Raw genomic sequence first — 26,243 nt, forward strand, 5'->3', positions numbered from 1 at the left:
TTATCTTGGCTATTAAATCTCTGCAATATATAATTAGCCTTCTCATAATAATGCATTAAAACTCCTGTATATGAATACTGGTATACTCATACCACTGAAAACTGTCCTAACCACCACTGCACATTTATCATATTCTAGCACAATTAACCATTCCATCACAATTAGCTGCTAAACTTCAGCCTAGAGTTCAGTAACTTGGACCCAAACTTGCAAATTGCTTAGAGCAAAACTCCTGCCAAGACCTTCTGCTTTCCCTATGGATAGCTGGCCTTGTTGTCTTTCCAACACTAAATTGCACAATGTCATCTGAAACCCCTACCAAAAAAATGCTTTGCAGGGGAAGGTCCTGCAAAAATGTCACAACTACAATTCTAAAAATGCCTCATTTCCTAGTAAATTTCATATAAATTTTACAACCTAACATCCTTTATCGAAATGGGCATCCACATGCCTCTTAAAATGTAAAGTTGTTTAATTGGGTTATTGTCTACAGACCACAGCATAATATTCTACTTAACAATTCTAATTCCTTAGAGAGACAAGCTAATTTTCCATTCTGAAAGAGGGCAACAAGGACAGCTGGGAGTTCGTTCAGTAGTTCAGTGCTCTGCAAACATAAGCTTGATAGTGTTCTCACCAGACTGAAGGAGGAAGTGCAAAAATATGCAAACCACGTTTTACAGGGATTTCAGCAACGAGCCCCTGCTTGGATCCAGATGGGATCTTACAAAAGGTGAACCAGAAAGGGCAGAGAATCTGCTGGGAAGGGAGCTGTGCTTCAGAAGAGCTGCAGAATCCACCTGTAGCCTTCCCTGCAGACAGGCTGGGAACAGCACAAAGCCCATGGGCCACCTGATCCTGCAGATCACCTCCTCTTCACAGGGGGGACAGGGGTGACAGCCATTTATGAAACCAAATCCTGTGTTAAGGCCACTGAAAACAAATCTGTGCAGAACTGGACAGATTCAGCTTAACATAGCATGCAAAGACAGCAAAGCCTATTTTTCTGTAATAATTTTGGATTTTGGCAGGTGGAAGTGGTAGACAGAGACTGTGCCTTACCTGCAGCTACAATACAAGTGTGTTGCCTGGCTTTGGGAGGTAGTTTTTCATTTGTTGTTGTTGTTGTTTTTTAAACTAGAGAATACCCTTATTAAAACCCCAAAACCTAGTGAAGAAGCTGTATACCCAGATTTTACAATCTGATTTTTGGTTTTACAGGAGGATTCATCCATTATTATGAAGAATTGCTGGAGATGGAATGGTCACCATCTGAAACAAAGAAATGAAAACCCCAGCAACAGACTATTGCATTCATGTGATGTGCTTAGCTGGTATGACTTGCATTGCAGGAAGAATGTTGTATTCTCTGACACACCAACATTTCTTTCCTATTATTATAAGATCGGCCTTTTACATTTCATATCTTACCATCTTTAAAAGCCTATAATTACAGAAGCTGATTGAGAAACTGTGTTATTTAAAATTAACAGCTGAATGAAATCAACAGAGGCAAAGTGCATTTTTATACAAGAAAATAGCACTGTAGAAAGAAAAAGTCTGTACAATATTTAAATATTGTATATACATAAAATTATATTGTTCATAACTCATCTTAAAGTTTCTCTTGTTTGTAAACCATGGAAAGCAGCACACACAAAAAAAATCCCAGTATTTAGCTTTTAAAGCATTTAGCAGGCAGCAGGAAATCGACTGCTAGCAAGCACACTTTGTAATTATAGAAAGTATCCAGCAGGATACTGTGACTAGCATTCTCCATAGTCCTTTATTTATTTATTTTAAAGCTGAATGCAGAACACATTTCCCATTAAATCAGGGAATTCTGCAGGAGACACAGAAAACTCAATGACAAAATGCAGTGGATCAGTTGTCCAGCTCTCTTCTGTGGCAAAACTCCAGGATAAACACAGAAAGTTTAAGTGCAGGATTGGAACATAAATTAATGAAAGAACTGTTAAAGCTTTAATCTCCCAAAAGTGTCAGTAATGGATTTAACTCATGCTCAACTTTTTGAAAAGGAAGGTTTAGGTTAATAATTAACATTGCAATGTTTTGAAAATGTAATGAATTCCAGCAGGTAATCAGGCAGCTCTGTATAAATGCACTGGGAAGTGTCAGCATTTTAGGGTGATTCTACAGGTTGGTACCACTCTGCTAATTTGGAGTGGAATTAGGATTAGAATCTGAAGTTGTCAGTTCATGGCAGATGCAGAATGTAAGTTTCAGAAGTTTTCTTCCTGTAGCTTTTTGCAAAATAAAAACTATTCTAGTTGCAAAAGAAGTTTGCCAGGTGAGCATGTTTAAGGAAACATTTCCACTAAGTTATTATTTGGAAAACAAGATGCTACCATGGCCATCAGTGCATTTCTCCTGCATCAAGTGCTCACTGCCAGGTAAGGAATGCTTTATTTAATGCTATTTATATTTTCATTCTATTGGTTTCTGCCTTCCACTTCATTGGCCACTCAACTCAACCCAGCAATATATTTTACTGAATTAAAATGTCTGCTACAAAAAAATGTATTACGGTATTTTAGATCTGAATGTTTTGTCTCTTGAGAATTGTTTAAATGTTTCTGGACAGCCACCATCTAGCTGTGCTTCCAAATCTTAACACAGGAATGAAAAAGGAAAAGAAATACAATCACCTGGGGAAGTGCTTGATAAAGCAGATGGGTCAGAGGGATGTTGACAAATGCAGACAGGAAGCTCATGAGGCTCAGCAAAGGCAAGTGCAGAGTCCTGAACGTGGGCAGGAAGGAGCCCATGCAGCAGGAGGAGCTGTCTGGGAGCAGCCTGGCAGCACAACCCACCCTGGCATCGTGGCACGCAGACACTGAGCCAGGCTGAGCGTGAGCCAACACTGTGCCCCTGCTACAGAGAGTGCCAGCACTGGGAACTGCACGGCCAGCAGGTCAGGAAAGGGATCCTTCCCTGACTCAGCCCTGCTGAGACCATGTCTGAGCGCCAGGAACAGCTCTGGGCTTCCCAGGACAGGAGAGACACAGACACAGCTCTGAGAGCAGCACAGGGCCATGAAGGGGAGAAGGGACTGGGGGAGCTTTCGTGTGAGGAGAGGCTGTGAGAGCTGGGGCTGCTGGACTCAAGGAGGCTCAGGGGATGCTAGGAATGCCTGAGAGCAGACAGGAAAGAGGATGGAGACAGACTTCTCAGAGGTCTCCAGTGAAGGAGCAAGAAAGAGGCAACACGCACAAATTTAAACGCAATAAATTCCTTTTAAGCGTAAGAAAGAAAACCTTTGCAGTGAGGGTTGTCAAATAAGTTACCTGGAGTTTAGGGATCTTAATTTTGGAGACCAGAAAATTGGAAAAAGAAACTTCTTCCGACTGATACTGCTTAGAAAGAGAGGTTTTATCAGACAGTCAATGGATGTCCCCCTCAAGCTTAACTACTCTGTGATTCTGTGGTTTCAGATGAAGACTAATAAAAATAAGCTCAGAAGACCCCAAAGAGAAATAGGTTTGTTCTTAATATTATTTTCCAAAGTATAATGAGGGTAATACTAGCTAATTAATTTGACAGCTTGTTCTGAGAGCTCTGACAACAAAGGCCTTGTTTTCAATGTGGAACAATCAATATTAGGCCCCCAAAACACATATGTATTTCCTAAATATAATTTTAAGAATTTCTGGGTATTTTCTTTACACAGAATTTAAGCAATTGAGATCCTATTTCTTTGAGTCATTAACTTTCAGCACTTTAAATTCTGAAAGCACTGGGCAAAATCCAAAGAATACAATAAAACTACTAATTTGTTCCCATTGCCAGAGGATGGTGCTGTTTAAACAGATATCCCACACAGATACACCCCCTACAACAGCCACGTGGGTTAGTGAGTTTTTCTCAGGAGGAAGAGGAAGAAGAACAAGGCAAAGAGATTACAACTTGGTATTTTTTTAACTAACCTTCAGGACCCAACAATAATCAGTGTTTATTTTGTAAAGGTAGATCTTTAAGCATGCGTGAGTAACTCGGTAACTTTTACTACCTCTGGAACTTTTGCTCCTAGAACTTTTTAAGGGTCTTTCAAAATGCAGTCCTTGGTCACCAAAGGACACAAACACAACACACCCCACCTTAGCTGTTCTCATGTAGCCTGCTGAAATTCACGGTGATGACATGACAGACAGAAGTCAGAAAACGGAACAGTGGAAGATCAGTCTCACAAACAGGCTGTGGCGGGGGAAAGGGCCATCAGTAATTTAAGAAATCAATACCAACTTTGACACTTTTAGAGGTGGCAACATCAACAGCCATGGCTTTGATTTCAGTGTCCCCAAACTGCATCAGCGTTTTGATCTCGCGCCGGTTGGGCACGGAGGCGTCAGTCCCCGTGAGATCCAAGCGCAGCGTGCCGCACTTCTTCACGCCGGGCTCGGTGATGAAGCTGACGTTGTCCTGCTCCGAGCTGTAGATGTTGATCACTATCACTAACTGGGAAGGCTTGGCAGGCGTGTAGCTGCGGGTCACAGTCTCTCCCAGGGCTACAGACTGGTCGGCTGAGATGAACTTGTCGAAGACGTCGGTGCACCAGCGCGTGCCGTCCTTGACCAGCAGCTTCTCCGGGGGGTGCTTGCCCTCCACGAAGCGGTTGAGCACCCCCACGCCGTAGGTCAGCGGGGAGCGCCGCACCTTGATGACCGCAGGGTCGAGGCCAAAGAGAACAGCTCCTTTGAGGATGGTCAGCCCCACATCCTGGGGAATGATCACCCGGCACCTGGAGCCAAACGCGCTCTGCATGGCTTGCTGCAGCAAGGGGGACTCGGCGAAGCCGCCCACCAGGAAGAGGAACTTCACGTTGGTCACCTCTGGCTTATCGAACACCTCACCTGAGCAGAAACAGAGAGCATTCAATAAAATCCACTTTGACAAGGCAATGCAAGTGAAAATGGCAATGTCTGAGTGTTCCATGCACGTGATCTGAAACTGCCACATCCGTGCCCCCGCTGCCACCCCCTCAGCACCAGTCTCACTTCTGTTATCTCTAGTGTATTTCACTATGAATTCACTCACCTCAAACCAAACAACATTTATGAAGTTGGCCTTTAAAACCAACCCTTTATTACACTCCAGATAAATCACTCCATTCCAAATTCACTTATTATTTTTGACCCCAGCAGAACCACAATAAATACCATCTGCAAAAAAATCCCTCTTTACATTTTTACAGATTTTCCTTCTTAGCTTAAGCCCACATCTACTTTCAAGAAATACATGCAATGCAGTTGTAGACTCACTTTTAGTTCAAACAAGTGAGTTATCTGTCACAACTATTGCAGTCCCAGGTGTCTCCCTCCCTGCTCACATATAAGCTGCTCTATACTTGTTGTCTTATTAAGTTCTGAAATTTAGCTAATAATCCCTCACACACGATGAGCAAAGCTGGACATTTCTTCCAAATAGTGCTTTAAAACATGTAAAAGCACACCTTTCTTACCACAAGCATTGTACTCTACTTGATACTAATTTCATCTTCGGCTAGGAAGACCTTAAATAGTAACTTTCCCAATAAACACATGTCACTTTCCATTACTGGACAAATAAATTCATTGCTGCTTAAGCCATGCCTGGAAGTACTTTTACCATGATGCATCATTTAGTATTTGTGCTTTAGAGATGTCAGTGATGGTCATGAACAAATGTGACCTTCCACTAGGGGGGAATGAATTGGAGTTCTTAATAGCTGAAATACTCAGAAATGAGATACAACTCTGGCATAATTTGGTTGTTGCCTGAACCAGAAAAAAGAAAGGCAGAATCTGGGTTTCCCAGTGGATGTCAGCCCTCTGAATGCTTGCAGCCCTGGAAGCATAGAGTAATTGGAACTTAGACAGTAACAGAACTGAATCACACTCAGTAACTAGCACTAGAGCTAGGCAGGAGTATGTGCTCAGGACACATCCCTTACTTTTATTATTTTCCTAGCTGGTCTGTAGAGAACTGCAAGTTTCAGAACTGAATTCCTTGTCAACAACTGGTGAATACCAGGAGTTGTTGCTGGGTAGAAATGGGTGAGTAAAGCTTCAGTTTGTGCTCAGCCAGGAAGTGGAACCCCACACAGATACGTACTCAGGTGCTGAACAATCTGGTCAATCGTAGGTTTGAAAAGAGCATTCATTGCATCTGGGCTCATCCTCAGCATTCCCTGGGAGGACCACTTCACAAAGTCCACACTGCAAAGGAACAAGAGAAAGAACATTAAAGCATTGCAGCTGAGCTGTGAAACAACAAGCATTAAACAAATCAATGAGTTTACAGAATCTGCGTGCATTTTCCTTGGAACAAAGTGCTCCACCTCACCCTAGCCCCATACCAACTGCAGTTATGTAAAACTTGAAGGGAGAATTATTATTTTGGCTTGTCTAATTGCTGTTTTCTTTGCCTGATTGCCTTCTGCAGCATTAGCAATGCTCAACTGCTCTCTGAAACAGCTGGCAGTCAATGCAGTGCTCGCTCATCTGAAACAGCACTGATTCATCCCCAGAAGGGCAACATTTAGATTATAGCAGTGGCAGGCCAAAGCCACTGGAAACACACAAGGAAAACAAGCAACTTGGGAAGCCTCAGGAGGCAGAAGAGAGAATTGCATTTTTAATGAGGCATAACATTTATTAAGTGAACACTGGCATTATGCTATTCTACCACTGATACACATCTGTATAGCTCAGTAATCTCCCTTATATTCATGCACATTATATGTTAACCTTTACACTCTTTCTATCCTCTTATCCAATTGATTTCATTTAATTTAAAGGGAGCATTTATCATTTCCTCTAAGATTCACCATTAAGACTACTATTAAAAAGGAGATGGCCTCGTGAGGAGGAGGATTTCCAGAAATTTTTAATGATTACAGAACCTCAGTCTCATTTATAAAGCAACTTTTAGCTGGATTCCAAGTCACTCAAGCTTCCAGTACATTCACCAATAACTTCTGAAAGATATCCAGCCTGCATACTACATTCAACACTGGCTAGTTTAAAAAATTAGGGTACAGGTACTAAATACCAGATCTTCCTCTCTCAGGTCCCAAGCATTCTGTTCCAGATTCACAGGTTCTCTTGCTCATTCTCATTAAACTCCAGGTTTTCCGTAATATGTAACTTCAAGAGATGCAAAATGCCCACTTCTATTTTTTGCTCACTTTCTTTTCTACAGCAGCCCATGATCTTGTCACTTGGAGTGACTTCTTGATACTGAAAATCATTAATTAAGATCTCTGGAGGGGATTATGTCTCCCTGCGTATCAAGTAAATTATCAAACTTGTTAAAGAAGCAAGATAAGAAGCAAAAGCCTGCCATCACCTCAAAAGCTGAATGCTTCCCCTTACAGAGCTTTATGCAGTAGTGTATGTATGTTTTCTCCAGTGATCTGATACTGTTAATAACTTCCCTCAAGCCACAAACATGTTTATACATCTCACAACCTTGGATTTTTTCCATGACCCAGGCTGCTCAATATTAAGGTTCTAGGCAACAAATTCTGTGTTTGATCTGACATTCCTAATTAATATGCAAGAGACCCACAATATACAGTCAAAGAAAGTGATGCAGTGGTGACCTAACAAGTCATAGAAAGTAATACCTGAAAAGTGCAAGTCTTGTACAGAAAAGCTTTTGCTAGAAATTGATGAGAACTTTTCATTCTGAAAACTGCACCGGATGCAACCCCATTTTCTCATCCTTGCACTACACTTCTACACTTATTCTCTGTCACTCCTAATGTAATTAGGGTATTTCAATTATTTGTCTTTGCTACCAGTAGTTAATTCTGCATCCATGTGCTTCTCTACTCACTTGCTTTTCCTCAAGGCATGTTCTACACTGTGCCCTCGGAACTTCTTGTAGTAGTCAATGAAGGAGAAGGGCAGGGTGATGTTCAGGGGGTTGGTCCTGTCGGGAGCTGCCGCCCGCTTGCGGGACTCGAACGCGATCATCAGATCCACCCAGGCCGCGGGGCGCTTGATCTTAAACTGCTCAATGAAATCTTCCCCAAAGATTTTACACAGCAGCTTCTCAAACTCATAGTCCACACCCAGAGAACCGTATGGGCCACCTGTAGCACAGACAAAACACAGCTTTTATATTCGGGATATGCTTTAATATTCCTATGATATTTCGAGCTGGCCACACACACATCAGAACAACACTCTCAGGACTGTCATAGGAGAAGATTCACAAAGAGAGGATCTCTGCTGAATGTAACAGTTGGTCTAATACCCAACAAGATCTTACCTTTGCCTCACTGTTACTCCTGTATCATCATAGCCACTCTAACATTACCACTATAAATGAGTGATTCAGCCAACCAGCAGCTGGGTTACACCATTTTTGAGTGCTGGTCTCATTTCAGGAAGAACTGTCAGTAAAATGCAATAAAGCACACATTTCCTTCACTGACAAGCCAAAACATTACATAAATATGTAATACACCATCTAATTACATAAAGCAAGCAGTGGAAGTGACATTACATGAGGTGTTAGGGCATGGGTTGGACTCAATCTTAAGGTCTCTTCCAACCTAGTAATTCTGTAAATTCTATGAATACCTGTTGCTTTGTAGAGCTCCTTCAGATGTCCTTCAGGAAGCCTGATCTGATGGACAGTCATGTCCACTGTGCCTCCTCCGCTGTCAACCACGATGTACCGATCACCTGCAATGCCAAGGGGACAGGCCAGGCCCATTTACACCACTGTGAGCACAGCAGCTCACTGCAGTGAGAGCTCCTGAGGGCACCAGATAAGGGAGATAAGGGCCTACAGACAGCCAGCAATGGCCATGCTGAAGACCTGATCTTTGCTAGTATTTACAACACAATGATTGATAACAAACATCAAAGTCAGATGTCAAAAGCTGTTAATGTAACACAGCTGAAAAGTGGGACTGCTCATGCTGCTGGTGTACATCCTAGTGGGCTACCAAATATTATACCATATTTACAAAGCCTGTTCTGAGGAAAATATTCCAGTTGCATGGAATAATATTTCCACTATCACATTAAAAAGTCTTCTGTATGCTAGAGCATACAGAATTGCAATTCAGCACTTGTAACTAAGAACAGCACATGAACTTGTGAATTTTTTCCTTTTCCCCTTTATAACCACCGTGAGAACAATGCAGTGCACAGCACCTTTATGGGAAACACAATATTTGCCTGTAACACAAAACCAGTGAGAGCAAAGTTTGCTCAGAAAAGGACAGTACCTTCCTCCAGCTCAGACCAGATCTCTCCTATGACATTTTCCACCATGAAGGTTCGGCTCTGCCGGTTCCGACGCACGTGCTCCTTCCCTAGTGATTGACAGAAAAAAAGTTATTGAGTATAAAAAAGCATGAAGAAATAAAATAAAAAACTGCAGAAAACAAGTGCAAGCAGGCTGACAGATCTGTACGTATCCCTTCTTAACAAATGTACAAAAATTATTGCATTGGGACCAGGAACATTAGAATGCCATTCCTGGAAAGAAGGAAAAATGGTTTACAGCCACCCTGATCTTCCTTAATATTGTTACATATACTCATTTGTCTTTTAATCTATATGAATTACCTAATAGAAATAATGCAAACTAATTATATATAGTGACAATCTAATAATAAGACAGCTATAAACAGGTCTGACTTGCATTTCTTCAATACACACTGGCTTGCAAAGCGTGTGCTGGCAGCAGGGTGGGGGGCTGGCAGCCAGCTGTGCTCACAGCAGCCAGCTGTGCTCACGGCAGCCTCCACAACCAGCAGGTGGCAGCCCCAGCCCACGCCCAGACAAGGCCCCCACTACCCGGGATGGGAGAACATTCCCACATTTCCAAAAGCCACTGCTCATTTTCAGTGCTCAGGCAAATACGCCTCCCCAGCCTCTCAGGATGTCAGCCTACCCCAAAACAAGCAGCCAGAAGCACTGCTGCACAGATTAGTCAGAATTAATCTTAAGGACAAGTAAGAATTAGAATTAGTATTAAGGACACAGTGATCACCAGGGCTGACCCTCAGAGTATTAAAAATATACATCAATTAAAAACTAAGTGCAATCTTGCAATAATATTTATTACTTATTGCAACAACCCATTAACTTACAAGACTTAACTGCTGCTTAGACATTTAAAAGATGCAGAACAGTCTGTCAGGAGAAAGCAGGGTAGTGAGAACCTCTGCTATTTATGCCTCTAAATCAACCTCCATAACTGAACGATCAAAAAAACCTACATTCCTTGTGTTATCATCACTCACCTTCAAAGGCACTTCATAAAACACTACAAGAGAGGCAGCCTGTCATAAGTAGAAATTCTTTCTGAAAACACCAGCATGCAAATCACAGAATGCACTTTGCTTCCTATTTCTGTAGTGCCTGTCATCAGAAAATAGAGCATCAGCTCCACTTGCTCCTGCACCCTCCCCAAGAAGACTCCACGATGCAGAGAAGCTGCCCCAGCCTCAGTTCAGGGACTGGGCAGTACAGGGAGAGCTCAGATGAAGAATTCCATGGCAGAACAAGAACTAGGTCCAAGTGAGGGCCTGTCAAGCTCACAGAAATCAATGGCAATCCTTTCATTCCCCTCTGTGGGCTAGAAGTGAACACGAGAGCCAGTCTTTAACTACAACTGAAGCAAGCTTATCCTTGCTACTATGAACACTAAAATTTCTGTTTTGACTTCACAGCAATAATATGGTCCTTGGAGTGCTTCTCTGTTTATGTTTAAAGGGTTTTTCTCCTTAATCTGTTCTCAGCTTGTCTTGGGTGCTTGCCATGCCTTTATGAAATTTTAATTCCAACCCCAAATTAATTCACTCCAAACTTTGTTTTCATTAATTTTGACATTAAACCTTTCTCATCCCCAATAGCTTTTTACCATACAAAGTCAAGAATGAGAGTGGTACTCCCACCCAAGAAAAAGCCCATTAGCAGAAATCCATGATCTGCCAGATTCTGCCCAGCTTCAAAACCTTAACCAGATAAACTCCTTTATTATTTTCCCAGAAGCAAATCCCTGTGTTGTCTGAAAGTGAGTTCATGTAACATCACATGGAACTGGAACATTTCAGGGCACAAATGAGGGGGACAGAAGCCAAGGGGCCCTGAAGGGACAGAATCCTGAAAACAGATTGTGTCCTGTACTTTGCGTGGGCCTCCAAACACTGAACACATCTGACAAGTGCTGGCTGGGAGAGCCATGGATTGGAGAGAATGATGTAGTCACACTGCCTAACTAAAAAAAAAAATGTTCTGGTAAGTGCAGGAATAGCTCTACTAGCTTAACCTCCCACTTGTCTCTACAGTTTTGACCTAGCAAATGTGCTAAAACACAGACTCTTCTGAGAAACTCCTTCTAGGATAGACTGACACACTAACATCAGTATGAGGGCTACTGTTACAATTCACAGAGATATAGGGAAATATGCACATTAAGCAGCCATCAGATCTTACTGCTGCAGGCCATTTTCCTTTCTTGTTTCCTCTTTTTGCCTCCAGTTTCAGTAGGCTGCCAAGCTCAAAAAACTCTGCTGATGAAGGATCTTCTGTCAAGTGACTTACAGTGCTCCAATCTGTCCCTCCCCTTCAAACAGTGACAGTAGCAACAGAACCCACCTCAATAAATCAGAAGTGCATTATCCAGCTGCTCTTCAACATGCATATAAATTCACTGCTACATTCCAATGCCATGTGTTCCACTGAGTATTGAAAGTCATTAATAGTATTTCATAAAGATGACATCAAAAAGCATCTTCCAATACTTGGGAACACCTCAGACTAATTGTTTCATTGCAGATCCAGTTATTTAGCACTGCCTCAATAATGCAGATAATCAAACACATAACTGCTTCCAACAAATTAAATAAAAAAAAAATGATCCAACATGAAGTACTAACTTAAATTAAGGCAGAAAAATACTGCTGTGAAAATACTAAAAGACTCCCACAACATCCAAATAAAGACAAGACAAGCTACCTGCATGCTAAACTTCAAGTGTGTATTAAGAAGAAATTGTTCCCTGTGAGGGTGGTGAGGGGTGCCCAGAGAAGCTGCAGCTGCCCCATCCCTGGAAATATCCAAGGCCAGATTGGAGCAACCTGGTCTAGTGGAAGAGAGTTGTAACTAGATGATTTTTGAGTTTCTTTCCAACCCAAATCATTCTGTGACGTCTGCTGGGTCAACATATAAACAAGTCTAACTATGGTAAGCAGCAAAAAAGTTTTTAAAACAAACCAATGCCAGCCTGAAACATTTCAAGGGAACAACAAGAAAAGGTGAGAAAGCAGCCCTGGGGGACAAAGCAATGAGAATCTGCAAAGTGAATGAACACAAGTACCCTGTGTAAATCCAGTTCCAATAGTGTCACTCGGGCTGTAGCCATTGACAGGTGCCCTACTACTCAGGTCTATCATCTGGTGCAGGCGCAGCTTTCGGCAGTAGATAGAGGCAGCCTCGGGCTCCAGGGCAATGATCAACTGCTCGGGGTTTTCAGGAGATGCCATTCCTGCCTGTGAGAGAGAAGGGATCAGAGAAGTGGGGAGGGGAACCCTGCAGCCCCTGTCAGCACAAGGCTGTCCCCAGCCCCTGGGCTCCGCTGGCTCGCCCTGCAGAGCTCGCCCCAGCCAGGAGCTGCTGCCAGGGGAAAGGTCTGCACTGGGAATTGTCCTGCCCACACTGCACAGCACAACTGCACAGGCTGTAACAGGGAGGATTGCATGCACTTACCATGCTAAGTGGCTAACCGAGCACTTGTGTACATGACAGGTGGAGAAACGAAGGAAATCGGTTTGAAACCTGCAATAATTGCCCTAAAATCTGAGCTCAATTCTAATTAACCTGGGAATCTGCCAGCTAATAGGGGCCCCAGCCTCCTTTCAGCCTCCTTTTGCCTCTCCTCGCCACAACAATATTTTAAGTATGTCTTTATGTCCCAGATATTCACAGTCCTTGCCAAAATGAGGTTCCTGCACTGTTTAACTGTATAGGAATATACAATACACTTTGCCAGTAATGCATCTTCTGTCTTACAACCAACATTTTCTATTCCAAAATGCTTTAAAGTACATTTGCTTTTATACCATCTTCAAAATGCTCAGTATATTCAAGGAGACAAAATACAACAGGGCAGGTTCCCTAAAATGTAATGAGAACAAACCTAAAAATAATACCACATTATAAAATCAGTGTTTGCCATTCTTTCTATTTTCTTACTGGATTTTCAGCCTTCAGACACAGGTATTTTCAAAAAGCCACAAGTTCTTATGTAACTACATCACTCTCAAAACTGGGCTTAAAGAAAAATATTCAAAGAACAGTTCACAAAACTCAGTTTTAATTTCTTTTTCCCAGTACTTCTGCCTACAAAATAAGACAACTTTCAATTCTTTCTGCCAACTTTTGGGTTACTTGCTATTACTTTTCAGTTAAGTGCCTGAGCAAACAAATAAAACAAAATGAACATTTTCCTGCTTCCACAGTCAGTCTTCCAGCCTTCAACTAATACACACACACACACTGTGGTGTCTCTAGAGCATCCCCAAAAGAAGGACTGGAAAGGACATGGAAAGTCTGCAGACCTGGACTGGAATTTGGCTCCTTTCATACAGCTACACTGTGGGCTGTGGGAATTGCTGCCTCATTGGCAACTGCAGCCAGAAACTCAAAGTAAAGTTGGTTTAAAAAGCAGTACCAGGATAAGACTTGAGACACAAAACTGTCCTTATATACTGACTCACTTTACCCTCTCCATCCTAATAAGTAACATAAACAGATTCTGAAGAAAGCATCTACCTCACTGTTGGTAAAAAAAAAGGCAAAACAACAACAAATAAGTTCTAAAATTAGTTAAGAGTTAAACTCTTAAATCATGGTTGCTCATTATTTTACAAGCACACCATGACTGGGATTATGGTCACTTTACAGCCTTTATTGCTGTTGGGCAAACCTTTCTGCTTCAGTTACATCCACTGGACCAAACAGCATGATCCAAAATTAGCAGAACTGTGTGGGAAGGAAAATATTGAACAAATACTGCACAATTTTAAACCTTGCCAGCTCTGTAGCAGCATGTATTGAAAAAAACATTGTATCAAAAAGAATGTTTGCAACCAAACTTTCAAACTTTGGAAAACAGATTTACATCAGCCAGAGTAACCCTGAAATGTATAAAAAGAGCATCAATTAAGCACAGACTCTGCTGCCATCACATCACTTGCATGTGAGCATGCTGGCAGAAGCAGCCCTGGAGCTGTAGTGGGGATGAAGTTGTGCCTTAGGACAAACCCAGTCCCTCCTGTGACCCATCTGGATGCCGTAGGCACAGGCAGGGCTGGGTTCATGCCAGCTCACTTCAACATCACTTATCTCCAGCTGGGCTTTTCCACACAGGAAGTTTTGGTTTGTTGCACTGGAAAGAGCAACATTCCAGATATGAATCAATACTCGGGTCCCTGACAAACAGATTTGTCTGATCTGCTCAAGAATTCCACAAATGTATGGTGTCTGCACACAAACTGTCTGTGCCTTTGGAGTTTTGCTAAAAGCCAAATCTGGCTCTTGCTGCAGCTCTAAGGGCAGCACTTCCTGCTCTATCCAGTAAGGGCTTGGAGAATAAATAGCTCCTGACTACCCTGCTTCAGTTTTTACTTGTATTAAATCCATTACCATGTTGTGTGAGAGCTCTGAATCTGAGCAGCAAGTGGGGGTTTTTTTCACTATCTAGCAATGTGGATGAACTCAAGAGTGCTCAATCTGCTCCTTGTACTGGGCATGTCAGCAGCACAGACATTCTTAGTCTCAGGCTAACCTAAGCACTGAAGACAAAATTGTATTTTAGGGAAAAAATAGTTTGTTGCTAAAGATATTAAAATGCAAAGGCTACAACCTAAAGCATTTGCAGAGGTGACAAAACCTGAGTTGGACACACATGGAATGCACTGGTATTTCCAAACTGGAGGTGGTGGTGGGGAGAAGACTGTATTAATTGCCAAATCATCTGTTCTAGGGGGAATTTTAGTACAACTCCCAAGGCTGGTCCTGCTAAAAGCAAAGAGTAAACCATTAACAATAACATTTGCTTCCTCCCCTCCTCCAGCAGCCTGTACTATGAACTTTTCACACTGCAGCCAGGAGAGGAAGGCAGTGACCTGCAGCGGATGGACTCGAGCTGTGTGCTCAGCCCCTCCATGCACAGCAGATGCCATTCCTGCTCTTTTTTCTCCCTAGCTATGATTTTAACATACCCAAAGTATCTCCTGAGGAAAACATGCAACTGAAATGACAGTTTTTAACAGTTCAAAGCACAGCTGATCCTAACAGAACCTCATGAAGAAACTGCTGAGGTTTTGAGTTTAAAAGCTTTTCTTACAGAGTTTGAAGGGCCAGTTACAATGAAGAGTGTTGCTTCACATCATAAAAAGACCATACAGAGAATCTTTTACAGTGAAAGGTATAAGGCATCCAACACATATTTTATATGTAGACACAAATATATACACACATATATATTTACATATAAAAATATATATATATGTGTATGTAGCAATCAATATTTCATACCTCGTGTATACAGTATTTCTACTTAAAACATGAAAGAGAGCATATTACATATATATCTATACATCTATACACAGCACAGAGAAAATGGGACAGGGGGAGATGATAAAGAAACATGAGCACATAAATACTGCTGGGGAGGAATGGAGCGATGAGGTTGTTTTAATCCAAGCTCCGAGAGCAAGACTTAGGCAGTGCATCTGTCCCATCATTACGGCCAAGGGACAGATGGGAGAAAAATATTGAGCATGCAGAGAAAGAGGAGTGGAAACAGCAGGCAGCCAACATGAAGAAACAGTGATGCATTTGTTAAAATTATTAATTGCAGGCATTTGGGAATTTGCTGTGTTTTTCACTTTCTGCTTTCTGTCTGCCTCACTCCGTGTTCCTGCCCACTGCTGCCCAAGCACTACTGCAATAAACACCAGGGATTCACAAGTTAACAGGCCTGAGCAGGGCAGATCTAAACAATGTCTCAATATTCAACAATTTAGAGATCATTCTGGCAGTGGGACAGACACACCAATTTGCTTTTGCCCAGGACAGGTTATAGCAGAGCTTAGAACAGAGCAGTGTCCTGACTGCTGCCTGCTAAGGAATTTTCTTGCTCCCATAACCCTCCCTAGCAGTCATCACTTATGGAACATGAAGGAAGCAGAGAGCAGTTTCCCCAAGAACACAAAAGTGGAAAACTCATCATGGGATTACAAAAATTATTTGAGCACAAAAAAATTTCTTAAATCAATTTGCAAGATATTGCTGCATTTATACACCTGGAAGAAGCAAAGAACACTATGAAAAGAACTGCTCTAAAATTCAACTTTGCTCATATGCCTGAGGACTAGGATTTCATTTTTTGACAAGAGAACTCCCAGACCTCACTCCCTCCAGTAGCACAGGTCTGTGTGCTGGTGCCAATTCACTGCTGCTCATTTGCCAAGATGCATCATGGACAGCAAACTTCAAAGCACTTCAAAGTCTCATGTAGTGGAGCATAAATAATTTCACCATCCAGATGCAGGTGAATTCTCACCCTGGCCACCAGCTCTGTTTTTATAGCCAGAGAGGTGTCACCAGGAGAGAGCCACAGCTGACCACAACACATTCCTGATTCCCTGAACAGCATCAGCTGCTAACTGCTGGAGTAATTCACCACCAGCAAATACTGAGGTCTGGACTGCAGCTCACTACAGCAGCCTGAGCACTTCAGAGAACTGTTTTCACTCACTCCACATGCTGCATCACCATTGTCACAGATTAAAAGATGCTGCTATTAAAACCCAGTCTCACATGCCACAACACACAGGAAAAAAAAAACAATGCCCTTTTATTTCTTTTTACTATTGTAACATATATGACATTAAAGACAGCACTATAATAGAATATTCCATGTAGTCAGTCTTTTTAATTTAATTAACTGCCAGTAGGACACTAATTTTGCTTATTAAGAAGGAAGTATAAAGCACTAGCAGCTCCACAATCCAAGGTGTGTCATGTACAGGTATATCACAATGTTATATATAGATGAAAATGTCCCATCTCTGAATGCTGCTGTAATTAGAAGCATCAGCATTTAGCTGCAGTTCTCCACAGCCAGACAGAACACCAGTGTGTTCTTTATTTTTTACACCACAGTGACCTCAAAAGAAGTACAATGTCAGGAAACCCACCATGTTTGACAAGGTACCTGTTTCCTATTCCTATCCTTGCAAGTTATTGAGAGCAACAGGTAAAGTTCTTTCTTTTGGTTTTTCAGAAAGATAGATCAGATATATTTTTAATGGGGGAAAAAAAATAGCCTGACCACTGATTTATAACACAAGGAACATGCCTTACATGGAGTGCACCTGTTCTTTTGAGTTATAAAATTTATTAAAAGAACTGATTGGATGAATTCTACTTTTTACCTGCCTTGATATATTTTGTAGTCATTTAAAACCTGATTCACTACTGCTGCAGGGCTGGAGGAACTGCATTCTCAATTAATAAGGCATTTCCAGATACAAAAATGTAGCATAAATAAAATAAACAGATAAACACATAAAAGAAAAGATAAAAAGAGCCAGCCTCATTACACAGTTGGAAAAACAAGGCACAGAGACTAAAAGGCTTTCCTTAGGGAAAAGGAACCCACAACAAGGTGGGATTTCCCTCCACAACCCCAGAACTCCAATTCAGAGTCACAGGCAAATGGTACTCTTCTCCAACCAGGTTCCATTTCTGCTGTGGCATGGGGCACATGCAGAAGCTGCAGGAACAGCTTCACCCATCACCTCCACAGCCTTGGGTCCCACTCTCCTCTCCCACTTTGTCACCTCCACCAACTGCACTGCTTTAATCACTGCTGAAGCAATGCTGCAGACCAGACAAGTGCAAGGATCCATTCTTCTGGTCGGCAGGAAAGACCTTTTAAACCTGTTTTACCACTACAGCCCCATTTGTAAGCATCAGAGATAAAATTTAGAAGCTGAATCCCATGAAACAGCTCTGTTAAAACAATGGGGTTCATTAGGAAACAAGGCTCTAGAGGACAACATCATTCAGCCAGAACTGAGAGAAGCTGAGAATTAACATCAACATTTTCCTATTTTCCAAGATACTTATCATAATTAGTAACAATAAGAAAGGCATGATTGCAAGTTAAGCACTGTGCAGGCTGCATGAGAAAGTGTTGTGAGGCTGAATCAAGGCAAAACAAAAACAGTGGCTGGAAATTAAGTGCCTTGTGAAACTTCCAGTGTTTAAACTAATCAGTTCATTGTGTTAAGGGCTTCATGATAACACCATCCACTTAGTGCCTTGGGAAGTGAGCTCCTCTAATCCTCCTCCTTTTTCACTAGCTAGCACTTTCTCCAGTCCTATGGCATCAGACTGGGATGTCACAAATAAACCACTGAGATCTAATTACGGAGGCAGAGCGTGCCAGGAAAGAAGATGAGCAACATGGGAAAAGACTCCCAGCATTATCCCAAAGAGGCACTGGAAGGGAAGCAGGGAGTGGGGTGAGTGGGTACCACAAAGCTCCAGGAAAAGCACAGTGAATGCACTTTCACTGCATCCTCAGCCTGGAGAAATTAAAAAAAAAATGTTTGAAACTCACTACACCATCACATAGCCTGATGCTTTGCCCTTAGACTTCAGAGAGATAAGGAGTGTTGCAGTACAGGAAATATTGTGGGTAAATAGAATAGACTGAGGTCAGACAGCCCAGTTAGCTCTGCCCACTTATCTCTTCAAAGACAGATTCTTAAAATTGCTCAACAGCCACAAAATAAAAGGATTTTCAAAGATTCCTCTCGGTGACCACAGCAAAGAGCTGGGTTTGCCAAAGGCAGGAGGAAGAACTGCTGGGTGCTTCCCTTCTTTCAAAATTACATACTTTGGAGAGAGCCTAGATGAAAACTGAATATTGACTTTTTTTTAAAAATCCAATCAACACAATGTTTGGGTGGCAGTTGATCCTGCAAAGATCTGACATCTACAGTGTCAGAGGCATTTTTTGCTTCACAGAAACAAGAGCATTTTGCTTTCTCTTAACATTCACTACACAAACATGCACATACCTAACAGATATACATGAATGCATACATTTTCACACTGTTACTGCTGGCTGAACTAAAGTCAGGCTTGTGGCACAGGCTGCCCTTCGTCCTAGCCTGATCAGGTGTCACTGATACTTTGCATTTCACAAGTGAGAACATTGTGGATAATTGTCACAGCTGCAGAATTCTTTCAGTGTCAGCTTCCCCATCTGAACAGCTCAGGGACAGGACAAAGATACTCATCCCTCTGTGAGAAAACTGCTTGAGAAAGCGTAAAGGCCATCTCAGGCTGTGGTAGAACAGTAGTAACTTCATTTTGCAGACAAGAGGAACACAAGCTATAGAAGATGAAAAAGCCACTAATGGAGGGGCACAAACTGGAATCTAAGAGACTCCTGTAATAGTTTTCGTTTACTCACTCCACACAAATATAAGTGACGAAATAACATGAAAGACATAAAAGGACGAAATCCAAAGTAAAAATTAGCCTTTAAACCTTCCTTTGGATTTTGGGTTTATCCTGAGAAGGCTCTTTTGGGGCTTCAGATATTTTTCCCTTCTTCCATGAGTAAGCAAATACTGCCACCATGTATTTATACACTATTTCTCTGCTTTTAAAATACCAGGGTGTAGGCTTGGCAGTGCTTTCTGAATTCCCAGGGCTTGACCATACCAGAAGCCTGTATAAAGGAACTTAACCCACAGAAAATTCACAACCTCCCCACAGTTTCCACCTGGGCCAAACCCACTGCTGCTCCCACTCAAGCAGGGAACTCAAGCTGTGAGCTCTTGTGAAGGGTTTTTGGGTGAAATCCTCCCATCTGCAGCCAATCAGGATAGATGGCAATAAGGTACCTCACAGTGGCACCTGTACAGCTGGTTTGGTGACCATCACTGGACAGCACAGAAATTAATTCCAATTTATAGTAACACTACTCTCCCTTTATAGTTGTGCATGACCATGCTGAAGGACCAAGAGGTCTAGGTTAACATTTTACTTAGAGTTAAAACTAGTTTTATGGTGAAAGAAACTCTTGTAGGCCAAGGAGCAGTTAACAGCTGCCTGCAGCTCTCTGAAGGGCAGGTCACAATTTTTCTCAGTCTTGCCAGGAGAAACAAGGAGGGACAAAAGCCACATACTGCAGCTTGTGGGCTCCAAACTGCGTGCTGAAACCCCTTTTTTACTAAGATGGTGATGCAGCACATAAATAGCTGTTCATCCAAGGCTGTCCTTGGAGAGCTTTAAAGCTTGACTCAATAAAGCCACTGCTGACCCAGGGGAGCAATAACCCTGCTTCACCTGAAAGGCCAGGCTAGATGATCTCCAACCAACACTTCCACTTAATGCTTCCATGACTAAAATGTTTCAGGTATCCTACACTAGGAAAGGCCAGAACTGCAGGAAGGAATCCTTCCCAAAGGCTAACAACCTTCACACTTTTTCTCTCCTTGTCTTTGTGACTCTGGTGTCAAACCCTTGTGTGTATCAGTGAGAGGGAGCCCATGGTGTCTGACAGGCTGGCAGCAGGACCAGACTCACTGCTGCAGATATTCAGGTCCTCACAGGTTTCTGTATGAAAAGTAATTAGAACTTTTGTTCAAGTGTCTTGGAATCAAAAGGAAACATTTATCACAGCATATTTCTTTTATTTTTAAAGCTAAAAATATATAGAGCACAACAGCCTCAAGCAGTCCTGTAATCCTAAACATCAGCCATGAGCCACATGAAAAAGTGATGCAACATAAGGAAAGCAGTTGGTTCAATGCATCAGGGGTGCTCAAGCTCAGTTTACAACACTAACACAATCTGCACTCAAAAAAATTACCTGCCTCAGTCCAGTGTCTTGCCAGAGAAGGAAATTCGGTTCCTAATTCTCTAATTCATTAGTTGTAGAGGTAAAAATGGACTTTATTCTTAAAAACATGAGGATACAAATAGCAGACATGGACTTGAAACCCAGCTTTTGCATTCAGCTCTGCCACAGGCTTCCTATATAACATTTTGTAAATCACTAAGAACAAATTTTGTGAAACAACCCACTAATGAAAAAGCATCAACTTCTGAGTACCCAAATCAATACTAAGTTTTTCAGTGGAGCTGTTGCTGAAGATTGCTGGAATGAGGGGTGCTCAGGCTCTGAATAATCACCCTGGCTGTCTGTGCATGCACATACCTGATCATGTCACTTAGCAAGTCACTTTGGGCCAAAGCAGAACCCATTTGATATTTCACTTCTGTTTGCTAACCTGTCAGTAAAGCTATTCCTGTGGTAAGAAATAACATGGAACAATTCTCCCCCTTAATGGCTGCCTAGAAACTATGGCATTATCTCATTGTGAAAAGCAAGAGAACAAATGGGGCACCTGGAACCATAATGAAGTGTGACTTTTATTTTCAGAACACTTAAAATAATGAATGTGTGGAGCTGCACTGGCTGTAGCCAGAACTGCTGCATTTGTGTGGCCACTGATTAGATGAAGCAGTTTGTTACACACAGCTAGGCTGTCTGATTGAGATAAATGCCTTTGCTAAGCACAGCCAGACTGCCTCAATTTATTCTTCTGGTGTTGCTATTACCCAGCTAAGAGTACAAATTGCTTTACCTGAGCATTTCTATACTTTGCATTTTATACATTACTTTCATTATCTATTCTTTTATTTTCAATCTGAGCCTGGGATTCTTTGGAACTGTAGAGACTGTTTGACTCTATTAGTAAAATATATACGTACCAGGTCTTTTGGATTTTGTATTACAATATCCCCTTTTTAATTTATAAAACCATTTTTTTTTTCTTTTAAGAAGAAAGATGCACCATAAGGCAGGAAATATCTGAATTATGACCACTGGCTACCAATCATGAAGCAGCACTTTCATTTACAATTCACGGAGAAGGTTCTGGAGTTTACCTGTGCCTATTTGACAAAAATCTTTTATTAACTGCTCATAAGAAAGATAACTTCTTGCTACAAACAGGCCAGGCAGAAGAGTTCTGCATCATGAGAGAGAAAAGGATTTCTTGTATTTATGAGACACGACAGAACATCAGTAATTGCCGCAAACCTTACTTAGGACATTGGATTCAGTGTATCACATTTTGGTCTCAGAAGCAATCCCAGGCACAATTTTCCAAGGAGAGGAATCTTGGATCATTTTTTAGGTAAGTAACAACCACAAGAGACTGAATTCACCAACATTTTTCTTCGCACAAATTGCTTGTTTTGTTGTGCCCTCAAAAAGTTTCTCAGGTATTGGGACTACAAATAAATCCAAATTAGCATTACTAAAGCTGGGTTACATATTGCTGAATGATAACAAGTAGAAGTCATGGTTTTTGATAAGTTGACTGGGACCACAGTGGCATTTGGTCCATATTTCTCCAGGGTGATGCTGCTGCAGCTCCTTCCCAAGGGACTCTTGTCACAGATCACATTTGGGCAGTAACTGAAAGCTTAGCTCCAAGAGGCATTACCAAGAATTTTTTGCTGCATTACATTATATCCCCCAAGGTGCAGGAGAACATTACTTGCAAGTTTGATGAGTAGCGTGCATTAGAAAAATGAAGCCATTAAATTCTCATAAGCTTTTCAATTTTTAATGTTATAAAACTCTAGAAATGCTTTTTGTACCCAGGGCATGCACCAGTTACCACAACAGCAAAGCCTGACTCTCCCTATTCAAGTCTTCCTAAAGTCTCAGGCTCTCTCCTTCCCTTTATGTAGAACCATCCTCATTGTGGCTCCTGATGGCTCAGGCTGATTTTACTGAAAAGACACAAGTGGCCCTTACTGACAAGGACCTGCACTGAGAAAAATGCTGCTTGCTATTTTCTGTAAAATGGATTTTGTTCTCTACCTTGGGCATTCTCATTTTGCCTTAATATTTTTCACTACAGTTCCAATTTCAGCTCATATTTCTTTTCTTTGTAACTGAATATTGGCATCTAAGATGTCTTTCAGACCAATCTATTGACCCTCTCTATGAATTTATTATAATCCAACCCATTAGTTTCAGACTCTGTCCACACTGAGTTACATTTGTGGGTTTCTATCACTCCCTAATGATTGTAGTTTGCAGCCTTTCAGACCATCATTTTCTTTTTGGGCTGGTAAATGCCACCTAGCACAGCCTTTCTACCAGGCAGAATGAAGATTCTATTTTTTGGCTGTTTCTGTTGCTTTCAGTCAATTTTTAAGAATCTGAGAAATGTGTTTCAAAACTTTGTAAGAGACAAGCACAGACTGACTCTTACAGAGAATGCTATGAAAACTCTTGTTTTACTTGTTTAGCAAAAGAAAAAACTCCAAATGCTCTAACTTGTGCCCCAAAAGTGGACAAACAGAAATGTACAAAATTGGATTAGCAGATGCCTCTGCCTTCCTGGCTGAGGAACTCAAATATGTGAGCAGAGATCAATGAATACACATTTTTCCACTCTGTAATCTTCAGCCCTCAGTTAGTTATCATTTCCTGATTAAGCACGGCTATAAGATGCAGAATTTTCCCCAATATCACCCAATAAACAATTTAATCCTCATAATTAAAAATATCTTAACATCACAAAAGTGAAATCAGAGACTTAACAGACCCCCACAATCGTTCTTGTGTTAACACACTTCTGCCTCACTAACAAGTATTGTTTCAGAAAAATAAGCAGCTTCCCAGTGCTGCTTACACCTTCTTAGGCAGCTTGTAGCAGAAGCCTGACCCCTACACAAATAAATTTTAGCTGCATGTATTTTATGTACAGAACAGACTTATGAGGGAATAAGAGTAGCTTCACAAATTTCAATCTGATTAAGCCTCCCAAGCCACCTTTTAAAAATCAAATATACTTCATGTCATGTTTTTATTAGTAAGGAATTTCTTGTGCTGTCACATTATTCTCTTGCCAAGTTTGTTCATTTTTCTCAGAAGGTTTCTCCAGAGTAAAGCAATATTGATCAATGTAATGTCACTGACCCCAGAACACAATGTGTTAAATAATTCTCATTGTGCACATTCCATGACAAAACTGATGTGAAAACAATAATAAATGTTCAGCATAGGAGCTGGTTAAATAAAGCCTCTGGAATTTTAGGGTCACATGCTTTAATCCTATAACATAGACTGCCTCTCTTTTGTTTATATGAACTTACCATGCAAATTATTTTATTTGCTATTTGTAATTGAAAAATAAATCTACCTCAGAGTTCTAGAACTCAACTTCAAAACTCAAGAGTTCATATTAAAAAGGAAAGAACCCTCACTATTATCTCAGACTAGACCACCTGAATGATGTTTGAAAGCCCAGACAGTATTTTGGGCAAGCTTATGAAAATGCACCAGCCTTCCCTTTCTTTTGCCCTTCTCCCTTAGTGCATTTGTTATGCCATGTTTTACTTTCTTATCTCACAGCTTCTGCATTCACATCCTCCTGTCACACTCCACATTTTCCCTTAAGACTTTGTTCCTATTAGCATGTCCAGCCTGCAGATTCCAGCTATGCACTTCCTGTGCCCAAAGAATGTGAAGCAGAACAACAGACACAGAAACAAGAAAAGCTGATGCTATTTATGATGTCTTATATTTAACCAGTGGGGAGAATAGCAAATATGACTATAAACCCTGAAAGTCATTACTAAAGATGTAGTGAATTAGTGTGCAATGCTCACTAATCCCAGCAGACATGTTCTGGGAAAAAAACCTTAAAGCTAAGTGAGTCCTAGAGAGTTAACACTCTGCTCTTGTCACAGAGCTCTCTCCAGTTCTGACCAGACCTCAGCAAGTGTCCCAGAGCCTCAGAGCCATCTCTGGACACATGAGAATGAAACATGAGGCACAGGAAAAAGCATCTGTGAACTGCCATTCAGGAATAAAGTAATTTTGATTCAGCAAAATAATTTGTAAAGACATGCAACTCTGTACAGCCTGCCAGACTGAGTCCCTCAGAAGGCCCCAGAGAGAACAAATACCTGCTTCAAAGAGGTAGTAACTCAGCTATAAAAATTGTTAAGGATACAAAAAGCACAAAAGATGGATACAGATAGGGCAGGCAGAGCAACAGCAAGAAGCAATGAGTAGTTTTCTTTTGTAAGTGGGTTAATCACAACCAAGTTTTCGTAGGCATGAAAAAACCCAGCATCTTAAAAAGAGTTTCAGAAGAGAAAAGTAAGTAAGCAATAGAGATGTTCATGCAGCTTATGCCTGAGATGACACAGATGGAGTCAAATGTGGGCTGATTCCCTGTCAAATGCAAGGCTACAAAACTCTTTTGGGGCAGTACTCTGAAGAGATCCAAACCAGGCCAGACTACAGCTGCTGAAGCCAAGGAAATGATGTTGCAATAACCAAGATGCAAAATCACTGACAGCCTGGATGACAAAGCTCAGCAGTGTGCAAAGGCAGCAAAAGCTGTCATGCAGACAGAGTTAGTAGGATTTTGATAGGCTGGATGGAAAGAGAGAGGAAGAGCTGTGAGCTGAAGGGAACAAGCAGATTACTCATCCAGTGAGGAAGCAGCACAGCAGCTGGAAGGGGACAATGCAGGAGCTCTTGGGCAGATGAGAGGATCCAGGTTAGCAATGTTTTGTTTAAGGCAAAGCAGAGATGAGGGGACATCAGAGGTGCACTGAGATCATAGTTTGGTCACAAGCTGATGGGTGTTGAGCACAGAAGCAGATTTCCAACACTTTATGAATTCCATTAGCTTTGCCTAGAGAACTCCTTAACCATTCCAGGAAGGCTGGGCTTTACACTGTGAGCCAGTGACTGAAGCTGTTTCAGTACTTCACTTCTCTTGGAGCTACCTCAGCTGACACAGATTGCTCAGCAGATTTCCACAGCTCATTAATATTTTCTGCAAGTTAACTCTCAGCTCAGACTGGTGGCTGTACCTCAGTGTGTCTCCTGCTACCACTGCCTTTCCAGACTTTTCTCTACGTGATGCCCCTCATTTTCAAGATGCTTCCATCTTCCAATAGCTAACAAGAGCTGCAACTTCTGTCCATCCATGAGGAACACCTGGATGCAGCAACAGGAATCTGGAAGACTGAACTGCAATTCAGAATTCTGTTTTCTGCATCTGTTTCTTCATCCCCACTGCTTTGAAAAAATCCAGCCATGTGTCAAGTTAACATGAATTCTTTCCCTAAACT

The 26,243-nt window shown here is 41.6% G+C and overlaps 1 protein-coding gene across 1 annotated transcript in view; it reads right to left on the reverse strand.

Moving 5' to 3' along the window:
• Positions 1-2,907: 2,907 nt before the first annotated feature.
• HSPA12A (heat shock protein family A (Hsp70) member 12A) overlaps positions 2,908-26,243 on the reverse strand; it is a 49,821-nt gene continuing 26,485 nt past the window's right edge. Inside the window, exons 8-13 of the mRNA XM_058810259.1 lie at positions 12,349-12,520; positions 9,248-9,334; positions 8,592-8,696; positions 7,840-8,098; positions 6,112-6,215; positions 2,908-4,871 (exon numbers count right to left, since the gene is read on the reverse strand). Coding sequence (XP_058666242.1) covers positions 4,237-4,871; positions 6,112-6,215; positions 7,840-8,098; positions 8,592-8,696; positions 9,248-9,334; positions 12,349-12,520 — 1,362 coding nt within the window. The 3' untranslated portion in view covers positions 2,908-4,236. The remainder of the gene's footprint in view (positions 4,872-6,111; positions 6,216-7,839; positions 8,099-8,591; positions 8,697-9,247; positions 9,335-12,348; positions 12,521-26,243) is intronic.

The sequence above is a fragment of the Ammospiza caudacuta genome, chromosome 9 (genome assembly GCF_027887145.1).
Source record: "Ammospiza caudacuta isolate bAmmCau1 chromosome 9, bAmmCau1.pri, whole genome shotgun sequence".
NCBI classification, from domain to species: Eukaryota; Metazoa; Chordata; class Aves; order Passeriformes; family Passerellidae; genus Ammospiza; species Ammospiza caudacuta.